The following is a 12,550-nucleotide window of genomic DNA, read 5'->3' on the forward strand; positions in this document are numbered from 1 at the left end:
TAAGTTTTTACAATTAAAAATGCTTTCCATAATTGCTGTAGGAAGTTAAAAGAAGACTTTTAATGAAAGAATATTTGTGAAGTATCAATATAGCTGGAAAACTATTGAACTGCTTTAACGCTTAGTGTAAGCAACATGGCTCCAAGTTGGAGAAAGTCTGTTTCACAGCAGACTGCACATCTTAGCATATGCCTTTCATAAACGTGCAATATATTGTTTATTATTCAACCATTTGAATTATATGTATATTTATATGCAAGTCTTTTCTGCTCATTTATTACAAGAGCATTACTTCGCAACATATTTTTCTAGAAAAAATGTTTGGAGTACTGAATATTTACTAGTGATTCATGGAAAAAAAAAATCTTGCAGGCACAGTTCAATTGCTTCTGGAATAAATATTTTGGCAATATTTTGCATAAATCATAAGGCCTCTCTACACAATGCAATGAAATACGTAGCTGCCTTACCCAGCAGTATCTGAGCTAAAAGTCAACTTAAGAGCAGAATGTGTTTTTTAGGGAAATGCAGCTCTCAGTTCTCAACTAGTACTTCATCATATTATAGTACCAAGTCAAGTGGGCATACCATAGTGGTCACCATAAATTAATATTACATCAGGTGTTTGGAAGCAACTTTCTATTGAACTTTGGAAGCTGTGATTCTTTGTCCCTGACTAAATACAGGTTTTGATTAGTACTTCAGATAATGACTACTATTTGATTTTAGATGGTTAGAATAACTCACCTTCATGTAATCTGATAGTAAATGCAGTATTTGCAAGATATTTTTGTTTCTTTGTATAATAGAAAAAAGTCGTAGGCCATTTTCTCACACAGAATAAATTAATTCAAATTATAGCAATATATGTAGTGTAGCTAGAAACTAGGACAGAAATTAATGTTGTTTTATAAACAATTTAAGCCTGGGAAAAGTAACAATAGTAAGTATTATTTATTTCTATTCTTTCATTGCACTTTACCAAATAAACTATATCTTATTTCAGAGACAATTATTTGGGTGTTGTCACTTACTCTTTCCTTATTCAATAATCATAACAAGCTGAATACCTGTTACAGTCACGGTATGATAATCTACTTATAAATAGAAACAATTAATAATTGTTTTCAGTTTTGCTCAGTGATTTATGTCTCTGTTTCATATGCCCCGAAGCACTTTTTGTGATCAAAGAAGTCACCTTAAAGTTTGGTTGATTTCATTATACATTCCCTTTCCATTACCAACTTATGCAACTACTTCTCATTCTTTATTACTTTTCACATGTGTTTTGAAAGATACAACGTGGACAATTATACAGCATAACAACACCAACCTAACCAGAGTCAAAAGTGCTAATCGAGAGAACCCCCATACTGTGTTTTTCAAGTACTCTGCCAGCCTAGACCAGCTTCAGGCTACAATTAACCATGCAGAGCACTGTGAACAGGAGCTTGCTTACCACTGCAAAAAGTCAAGGCTTTTAGATAAGCCAGGTAAGTAAAGCAGACAAAACTTATTATGTTGCATAGTACATTTTATTTTACTGGCTACTAAAGGTATTTATTTCTATCAAGGTTATGGCATTTTGCTACTATGGAGTTTGAACTACTTCAAATATCTAATACTCAAATTCATGTAAGTTTCCAAGAGATATTTGAACCAGGAAAACACAAATGTCAGTTTATAATGATCTTCTTTCACATTATTAAGTGCTCTCAAAGTTAAGTTCTCTCATAAGTCTTTTAAATTAACAGAAATTATTATTAACAGAGCTCCTGTTCATCTGCCTTCCAGGGATTTTTAAATTTTAATGAAGGAATTACTGAGGAAATATCTCCTTAAAAGAACACAAATTACTGCATAGATATCAGCAAAAGTTTATCGCTGAGTGTTTTTGAACACTTAATGTGCATATTGTGAGTGCTTGACAAAAGACATCGATAACATTATATTTGCACTGTCCAATATAAGCATTCGTAAAAAAAAGCAATAGTTAAAATGTGAATTATTGACAAACATATAATTGTTTTAAGAGAAAAATTAATGGAGATCCTCTGATGTACTTAAAGAAAAATGAAGTTATGTAGTCTACTTAAATCTTAACTCTCTCTGACACAGAGCTGCTGTTAACAGACTTTACCATGAAAATCCAATCCAAGTACTCCAAATAATGTGGAAGTAAAAATGTCATTATTTACTGTGTTTTGAAAAACTAAGTGTCCACCAGAAACTCTGAAACTACTCAATTTGATTTCTTGGCATTCTTTCCTACTAAGCAGAGAGCAGGCCTCTGAGTGCAATAGTCTCTGGTTCTGTCTCTAAACTCTTTCATTACGTATTCTTTCTCCTTAATTATGTCATGGACATCACTGGACTTCTTAGACTAGAATTCACTTTAGGCCGACTATCTGCTCGAAAAATTCTCCGCAGCTTAAAAGGTGAACCTACCGCTTAAGATGTCCCACTGAGTCTCCTTTTTACCTATGGACTCCAAATTAAAGTTATGGTTAGATGTTCAAAAGTCTGGTTTACACCAAGCAGAGGGTTTCAAGACTGTGCTGTCCAGGTATTTCATATCTTTTGGCTATTAACTGTCACAGAGATTAAGTGAAAACAAAAAAAACAACAATAAACCCCACCTTCTTAACTCACCAGTTTCAGCAGAGTGATCAAGCTGGAAACCATGAAAAAATTTAGGTCAGAGAAGAAGAGAGGGAAAGACCCAGGCAAGCAGAAATTTTTTTTTTTTTTTTGTGATCCAATGAGTTTGCACAGAAATGGAGGCTTCTCTAGAAAGCTGAAAGAGTGCAATCAGTCAATTTGCACTAAACCATCTAAAATTTAGAGTTTTGAATGCTAGGAGTAAATAGGCAAGGGAAAGTTATTTGTGAATTCTACAGATTTTCTAAAATCATTCTTTGTTTAAACACTAACACGGACTGTACCAAATGCAACTTGCCATTCCTCTGAAGAGTGGGCTTTAGTCTTTTCTGAAAGAGAGAGCTCTGAGTTAAAAGAAAGCTAGGATCTAGTGACGGTCAGTCTTGGCTTCTGCAGTGAGGTTGCTTAAAAAAGACAACGCTGAGTTTTGTAATATAGGGATGAAATAACTACACTTATTAAAGAGAGTTAGGGTTTATGTTTCCCTTTTTGTTTGAAAGCAGCCAGAGCCACACTTCTGTAACTGTTTAGAGGATGTATTATCTTTGCCTTATCTTTTCTAACATTCTTAATTAAATCACTTCCTTAAAATAAAATTCAGATTTTTACATTCCGGGATTTAGATCTGCCCTTTTTCAGTTCAAGGGTAGTGACCATGGTGGATGACTGACTTCATAAGGACAGATCCTCTTTGACCCGTTCAGTCACAGTAACAGTAAAAACAGATAAAGTTCCTGGGAGAAGAAGCAGATGCCCCTTTGTAGATATAGATGGCTCTGTGTTTTTGAAGGGCTAGGTCTCACCTACAAGGAGAAGGAAAAAAGTGGGGTTTTTTTCAAAATATATGTGCTGGTACTTTTTTTCAGGGAACTCAGTGATCAGTGCACCTAGAGTATTCACTGACATAGATGTTGTTTTCAGCATCTGAACCACAGCAGCAGCAAAGAGTATGAGTTTTATACAGTCTTAGAATCACAGAATCACAAATCACTGAGTGGCTGAGGTTGGAAGGGATGTCTAGAGGTCATCTGGTCCAATGCCCCTGCTCAAGCAGGGCCACCTAGAGTCAGTTGTCCAGGACCATGTCCAGACGGCTTTTGGATGTCTCCAGGGATGGAGACTCTACAATCTCTCTGGGTAACCTGTGCCAGTGCTCAGTCACCCTCACAGTGAAAAAGTGTTTCTTGATGTTCAGGAAAAACGTCCCATGTATCAGTTTGTGCCCACTGCCTCTTGTCCTGTCACTGGGCACCACTAGAAAGAGCCTGTCTCAGAAGTCTTTACATCCTCCCTTCAGGTATTTATATACATTGATAAGATCTTCCTGAACCTTCTGTTTTCCAGGCTAAACAGTTCCTGCTCTCCCATCTTTTTCTCATAGGAGATGCTTCAGTCCCTTAATCACATCCGTGGCCCTTCTTTGGACTCTCATTAGTATTACCATCTTTCTTTTGTAATGGGGAGCCCAGAACTGGTCACACAATTTCCCAGGTGTGGCCTCACCTGTGCGGAGGGAGGGGAAGAATCACCTCCCTCAATCTGCTGGCAACACCTCAATCTCCTAATGCAGCCCAGGATACCATTAGCCTTCTTTGCAGCAAGGGCACATTGTTGGCTCACATTCAACCTTGTGTCTGCCAGGACCCCCAGGCCCTCTTTTAGCAAACTGCTTTCCAGCTGAGTAGCCCCCAGCATATATTGCTGCCTCTGGCTGTTCCTCCCCTGTTGAACTTCATGACATTCCTATCAGCCCATTATCTTCATCCTGTCAAAGTCCCTCTGGATAGCAGCATGACCCTCTGGAATATCAGCCACTCCTTCCAAAGTCTTGGTGCATATAAGCATCCAACATATCTGATAAGTGGTGTAAGATTAGGGTTATATTTACACAGTGATCACTGCAGCTAAAGAAAACCTGACTGAATCACCTTTAAATTGTGCAGGCCAGATATCTAGCTCAGCACAGTACTGTAACGCAGAGCTATTTACAAAATTAACCACATCAGTACTGCTTTCTCAAAGACATCTGTACAGTCTTAGAAGCAGTCAAGCCATCTACAGTTAAGCAAAACTGGCAATGCCTAGATAAGCCCTAGTTAAAACTGGGATGCATCTAAACTGACAACAGTCAGTGTATTGTAAACATATTCTAAAATATTTTTAGTTTGGTAAATATTTTTAGTCTGGTAAATATTTTTAGTCTTTGAACACAACAAAATATAACCATTGGGCTTTTGTATCTGAGGTTGTGAGAGTAAGTTTTTCAAATATCCTCCAATTTATCATATTTTTCTTTCTACAAATATAAATTTAGAACTTGCTGATATCATGGAAAGGGAGAATTCTAGTATTTTTCAAAAATATTAAGGTCATGCCACCCCATGAAATACTTCTTTCTTTTATCTCCTGGATATCAGAGAGCTGGGGAAAAAAAGAGGAATTAGGGATCTCTTGTTTTCCTGTCTTTTTTCTTCAAGATGTATCTTTCCATTGAAAAGTATGAAGACAAGACAGAACATATTACTTGTTCTCTCTGAAGAGTAGTAATTTCAGATTTCAAACTATTACTGAAAAATCTTGTTCTGTATTTTTGAGAGCTTTGGAAATATATTTCTCACCTATTTTTAAGTGAAACATATGATTTCCAGCTTGCTCCAACAGGTATGCATTCTAACTTTTAGTGTCTCAGTGTGACATAGTACCATAAACTTTAGAAGTTTCATTAGAAATCTTTGTAAGTACATTGCAGATATAAGTGTGAATTATAGTTAAATTTTATAGGATGCTCAGCCTATTTAAAAGATCTCAGAGAGCCAAATAAGAATTCTGTTTGGAATACAAATGATTTAAAAATTTGAGGGAAGTTTCAGAAGGTAAGGTGATCTAATTTGAAATTTTGGACTTACTGACTTAGTTGCTACTTCGTCTATTCTGAAGATAGTCTTCACTGAGTTTTCCTGTTTAAGATCACCTTTATGTATTTGCTTGCTGTATTTGCTTGCTGACTTTATGCATGTTTCTTTGGATGATTTTATAGTCAGAATTACAAAATAAACAAACAAAAAACAATCAATCACACATAGCTAATAACTGAAGCATACCTGACATGGAAACAAAATTCAAACAACATTTTACTGAAATAAGTTTGTTGTGTTTCATTTATTACGAGCACTATGAAATATCAGAATTTGAAATGCAAATAAGTACATTATCAAGTTGCCTACACAATTTAATCCCTCCCACTTCTGCTATCGTTAATTTCCACTAACTATGCCTGACAAGTACAAAATTTGATGATGGTCACATGAAATATTTTTTGGAACATGCAGTCCACGAGGTAATTCTTAGCTGACTGTGTTTTAAAAATACATTGTATTCAATCAGCCTGGATAGCATTTGCAAATGATCTCATTAAAGAAGTCACCTGTTAAAACATTTATGTGATCATTATGAAGAAATCTCTAGCCATTTTAATTAATAGCTTTATTTTGCTTAGGCAATATTTTCTGCCAAAGCAGGGATAACAATCTGGGCTAATCAGTATGAACTTGCAACATTTCAGTAAATACTCTCTCCTCACCCTCCTGCGTGAATAAATAACGGAGACCAGCTTTTAAACATACCCCAATGTCCTTAGCTAAAGACTGGGAATATTAATTCATTACTACAATATAAAGCTAAGGCATGCTGTTGAAATAGCAAAAATATTCTGCTTTTTACAGTCTTAGTTGTTGGAAGCTTTTTAAAGTGTTGTCTGATAAATTATTAAACTGTCTCTAGGTTTTCTTCCTCCTGTGATGGCTTGCAAACACAAACACTGATATTGGATGTTGATGCCATTATGCAAGTCTGACTCTTCCAGAAACTGCTCACACTGTCTTTTGGCCTGCTGGGCCGACAGTTGTGTGGTAATGAATGCAGTCAATATGTTTACGATCTAAGAGATTGTCAGCGTAACAGAGGTCTTATCTAACAGTGAGGTTTAATAAGCAGTGGCAGTTGTAAGTAAAGTTGAGATTAGGATAAATTCCAGCTTCATTGCGGGGGCCTGCTGCTTGGAGCTCCAACAGGAGCAAAAAGAAGTGCCACTATAAGAAACTTTATAATTTAATAGTACTTGATTTATTCTCATGCCTTGACTTTCTTGCATTGCATCACCCCTTTTCCTTCTCATTTGAGATGGTTTATCTTTACGCTTCAGATCTTTTAGCTATTATCTGTACTGTATATATTTTCTGTTGCTGTGCTTTCTTGGCAGCAACTTTAAGCTTAATCTGCAGTACTGTAACATTAAGGAAACATCCAGTTTTATCATTTTGCTACAAACAATATCAACAGAGATGTAATAGTCCTGGGAAACCTCACTTCTGCTCACCAGATACATCAACTTGCTTATGGGAGCACCATTAACATGATTTCTGCTGTCTCTGAATATATAAATTCTGAATCCGCTGCCCGTGACCTAACAGCTATCTTTGGGCATTTCTGATTAACACCACTATTCAGCTGCTTAATGTTCATCACAGATATGGATAGTAGTATCCTGTAGTACTCTTGGTAGTGGGATGAGACCATTTCTGCATTGCTTTTCTGTAACTCTTCTCGTTCTATTGCTGGTAGTTCCATGATCTGAAATTGATCTTTACTTGGGAATAAAAACTACCTGGATTTTTAGGGCGATGGTATCTCCTTTTTCATGGACCATTTTAAAATGAATTATATAAATAGCCTGCTTAAGATAAATGATTCTAATATCATGGCTGGCTGAGCTAGGGACTGTGAGTTCCCTTTTCCACTAATGCAAGCAAAAACCTGTGACAATCATTTAATACGTGATAATGAAGTACTAAAATGAATAATTACTTATCAAGTAAAGGTAGTAATTTTTTTTTTCCAATTGTTGTTTAAAGTTTTTAGATTTGAGGGGTGATTTTTCTCTGCTTAACCTTTGGAAACTTGTTTGGATGAGAAAAACTGGGAGAAGTAGGAGACAAGACTGGGCACTGATTTTCTCTAACCTACCTTTTAGATGGGATGCCACTGAGCTGGTGGATTGGAAGAACCAATGAAACACAGACTTACTGGGGAGGTTCCTTGCCTGCTGTACAAAAATGTGCTTGTGGATTAGAGGGGAGCTGCATTGATCCCCAGCATTACTGCAACTGTGATGCGGACAGAGATGAATGGTGACTTTTTACTGTTGCTTATTCACAATACTTTTTCCTGGAAAATAAATAAAGAAAATATACAGGCCTTAACACATTTAGAACATCAAGGCTGTTGTAAATTTGTATTACCATAGTGTCACCTGTTTCTTTGATATAGAATGCATTTTCTCACAAAATTATAACTACATAGATAAAGTATTATTGCTAATTCTTTCACTCTGAATTCTGGGGAGAGTTTAATTTTATACAGATACTTTCTACTTTTGTAGTATATGGCATGTTACGTATTAGGACATTACCTCTGGTCTTTAGTACAATTTCAGTTATTAGTTTTAGAATACTGAAAGTAATTAAAGCTAAAATAAAAGGTTCTGGAAAAAGTAAGTTAATTTTTATCATAATTTTAAACTACATTGTTAAGTTTAGACTTTTTACCCCTTTTTTGTCATCTACAACTTAAATAATTAAAATTGGACACCCTTGCTATCAGCAAAGCAAAGCACTCATATGGAATCCTATTCTAAGGGTAGAAGGTTTTCTAAAACGTAGATCTTGCACATCAGAGAATTTCAAGTACAAGTGGAAGAGATGAGTTCCTGTTACAATGTAAAACCTGAACCTGACTTTCTACTTAAGAGGATCAGATACAACTTTCTCAACAATAACTCCAGTCCAGTATAGGACTTTATAAAGCAGGCAGGGACTTTTCAAATGAAAGTTTTTCTGTTGAAGAAACTTTTAAGCTTTTAAATTTGCAAATCATATCTAACTTATATAAATCTGATTCAGTGAGTAGGTTAATATATGCATGTTAATAAATGTATCAACATCTGTTTTTTGAACGTAGAAAATGGTAAGTAATGTACTAAGGAACAGTATGTGTTCCTTAGTTTATGTGTACAAAATGAAGCAATACATTATTTTCTCCTCAAGCTAGATATCCACCCTTACTTTAAAGGAACAACTAGTGAATTTGGTTGGAAAATGTTTATTCTCTCATCAGAGCAGGGAACTCAGCAGATACAGTAATGAAAATACAACAAAGGGTTAGTCAAAGAACACAAGCTTCTTCAAAGAACACAAGAATTCTTCACAAGCTTCAAAAGTTTCTATAGGGAAAGAATTTGCATCTGCAGTAAAACTCACAGAGTGGTATGTGCTGTGCTCATTCCAATAAAGAGATTAAACAAATACACAGAACACTAGGAATTTCCCTATTATTGTGCTGTACAAAAATACAATCAATCTTTGATTCCCAACAGCAAAATAAGTATTAAAAGATGAACACATTTTGAGACAGGATTTTGAGTTGTTGCTAGTATATGTAATACATTCTTGCTCAGTTTTGTCATTCATTTAATCCATGCTCACATATATATATTAATTTATAATGGTAATATACTTGAAAATAAAGTAGATAGAGGATGACATGCATGTCTTCACCATAACCACTTTGAGTAAATTACATATGTTGTTGAGTGTATTACATTGAAAATATAATGACTCCTGGTTTATATTTCTGTATGTATCCACTTTTGACACTTTAATTTTCATTTTGAGTAGAGACTTATTCCAATAACTCCAATGTTATGAAGGCTATGTTTACACTTATTTTGGTAGTTGTGCTTCATGTTACATTTAGTTCCGTAGAGAGTACTGGTTTGAATCAGTTGACTCAATACTGTTCATAGGGCAAAAAAAGTAGATAGACGCCATGCTTGTTTGAGATGCTTTCTGGGCACAGAAAACCAGGGTTAGACACAGTATGGTTTTGAAAATATGGTTTTAACATTCTATTTTCATAGTGAAATCTATCTTCTGTCATAGATTGGACATAGATTTAGCTCTAAAATTCCTTGTTTGACTAATCAAAATCTTTAAGTCTCTAAAAGTCTAAAACAAAAAAGATATTTTTAAAAAAAATCTGTTCCTAAAGATCTACAAAAATGCAAATCCTCTCTGCAGAAGAGGTAAGCTACTTTCTAATCAGTTTCCCTTTATTTGCAGCATAGTTTTACTGAAGCAAACACCTTTTTTTGTGTTTTGAGGTTTTTTTCCAGTTCTAAATTAGAAGTCTGCAATATCTCACCTCATTAAAAATTAACATTTTTTAAAAAATGTTTTGCATTTCGCACTTAAGATAAAAACTTTCCTGAAAAAAAATGTACATTTGTGTGTACTGTGCTCCAAGACAGACAAATAGAAATTGTATACAGGGGAAAGATGGTGATGTTAGTAAAGGGAGGGAGGAGGGGAGAAAAAATCACAAAATTCATTCAGCACAAGGATGGAATCTCTTCCCGTTGTCTCAGACCCAGTGCATGGTGTACTGAGAAAGGGGGTTGCTAACACCAACCACGTTCCAGAGAAACATGGCTTGCTTGCTGAGGTTTGTGTCTCGTGTTTAATCTCTGAGCAGTGTGAGTTCCAGGTTGCCTCCCCTCTCTGAGTTTGTACTGTTGTCTCTGAGCTATTTGCTTTGCCCGTTAAAGGGAAGATATAACTATAAAAGGATTGAATGGACAGATTGAATTTTCCAGAATGGTCCTCAGTGATTGAATATTTCCATGGGTTCAGGGGAAGCAATTTTAGGGCCAAAACTGGTGCTTATGAAATTTAGAAATTCAGTTCTGACACTAAGTTAACAAAGATTTTAAACAAGGAATTTTGTCTAAGATTATGAGTACTGGGTGTGTGCTCTGAGTGTTAGGTTGCATATTTCCTTTTCTGCGAGTTATATATTTGTAGCATATGCTGCTTTTCCTGTACACTCAGCATGACTTCGTATTTTTCTGTTTGATTTTTTTTAACTTTTGTCAAAGTGAAAAAGGAAAAAAAAACATTAGACTTACTTGGAAGTTATGCTAAGCCATTTAATATTCCATAATGAAGAGACAGGCCATTATAGATACAGTATGTCCTCAGCAACATAAAATTACTGAAATGGGCAAATATATTAGCTTAGTGTGCTTGTTTTGGCTGGGGTAGAGTTAATTTTCTTCATAGTAGCTAGTATGGGGCTGTGTTTTGGATTTGTGCTGGAAAAAGTGTTGATAATACAGAGATGTTTTAGTTACTGCTGAGCAGTGCTTACAGAGTGTTAAGACCTTTACTGCTTCTCACATCACCCCACCAATGAGTAGTTTGGGGGTGCACAAGAAGTTGGGAGGGGACACAGCTGGGACAGCTGACTCCAACTGACCAAAGGGGTATTCCATACCATATGATGTCATGCTCAGCATATAAAGCTGGGGGAAAAAGAAGGAAGCAGGGGGACGTTCGGAGTGATGACATTTGTCTTCCCAAGTAACTGTTACACGTTATGGAGTCCTGCTTTCCTGGAGATGGCTGAACACCTGCCTGCCGATGGGAAGTAGAGAATGAATTCCTTGTTTTGCTTTGCTTGCGTGCGCGGCTTTTACTTTATCTATTAAACAGTCTTTATCTCAACCCATGAGTTTTCTCACTTTTACTCTTCTGGTTCTCTCCCCCATCCCACTGGGGGGGAGTGAGCAAGAGGCTGTGTGGTGCTTAGTTGCCGGCTGGGGTTAAACCACGACACTTAGGCAGCCAGTTAGGTACCCATTTGTGTCAAAAAGAGTTTTCTCACGGTTATGCAGACAAACACAACCATAAAACTGCCCACTTCACATGAAATTGTTCCAGTCCTGTCAAATGATCACAATATCAATACCAAAGCATACGGTTGCATTCACAGTTGCTTGTATTACCCATAGAGTTATGCAGCACTTTTTTTCATAATTTAATTCTTTCCTTTTCCCCAGCAATGTGTCAATGATAATGAAATGTTTATCAGAAACATTTAAGAGAGCTGTGGCTTTCATTTTACTTTTCAGGACTAATGATACTGGATTCCTGTCCTACAAGGAGCATCTACCAGTAACTGAAATTGTGATCACAGATACTGACAGACCGAATTCTGAAGCAGCTTACAAATTGGGGCCTTTGCTTTGCCATGGTGACAGTAAGTAACAGCTGCAGAGGTTTGCTGAGTAACAGTGGGTTTTGACTGCAATAAATGTTGTTTGCTAAACAGTTATTTTATAAATTAAAAAGGAAAAAGACAAAAAGCCATGGTCCAGTGCAAACGAGGGTAGAATTGTAAAGATATATTTTTGATGATACACATCAATAGTGAAGACAGAAATAGTTAGTATAGTATTCTGAGTACAAAGTCCAGTGTTTTTATGCAATTTGAATTACGTTATGAATAAAGCATTACACGAAGGGGAATTCATAACAGATTACCATATCTTGGGAGAAACATACCCTTCACTAGATATTCATGCCTCCATCACCAAACATTACGCATATTAAATCCTCCGAGTATTTGTGCAACTAGGAAAACTATACTATGGGAGATTAATCCAGTATATGCAATATCTATGAGCAAAATTTCAACTCCATATAAGAATTTAGAATTTAGAAAGCTATACAGTAATTCAAAACATAAAGCTTGTACATCCTGAATATGTATGTAGTAACCAGAAAAATATGTGAAGAAAACATTTAAAGGTAATAAGACGACTGAAGCAAAACTGATACCTTATTGAAGATTTGTGATGACATTTCTGATTTCATTAATTTCCATCTTGGCAAAGATTGGCAAAGAAAACAGATTTGGTTTATATTAAAAAGTAAAATATTGCACAAAATTCTATCGCTACTGCTGTTTATAACCAAAAGTCAGGAGAAACAAT

General features: G+C 35.8%; 1 protein-coding gene across 1 annotated transcript in view; it reads left to right on the forward strand.

Annotated features, from left to right (window-relative positions):
- Positions 1-12,550, forward strand: part of CNTNAP4 (contactin associated protein family member 4) — a 263,240-nt gene that overhangs the window by 209,180 nt on the left and 41,510 nt on the right. Inside the window, exons 13-15 of the mRNA XM_075138182.1 lie at positions 1,296-1,493; positions 7,691-7,847; positions 11,687-11,814. Coding sequence (XP_074994283.1) covers positions 1,296-1,493; positions 7,691-7,847; positions 11,687-11,814 — 483 coding nt within the window. The remainder of the gene's footprint in view (positions 1-1,295; positions 1,494-7,690; positions 7,848-11,686; positions 11,815-12,550) is intronic.

The sequence above is a fragment of the Calonectris borealis genome, chromosome Z, assembly GCF_964195595.1.
Source record: "Calonectris borealis chromosome Z, bCalBor7.hap1.2, whole genome shotgun sequence".
In the NCBI taxonomy this organism is placed as follows: Eukaryota; Metazoa; Chordata; class Aves; order Procellariiformes; family Procellariidae; genus Calonectris; species Calonectris borealis.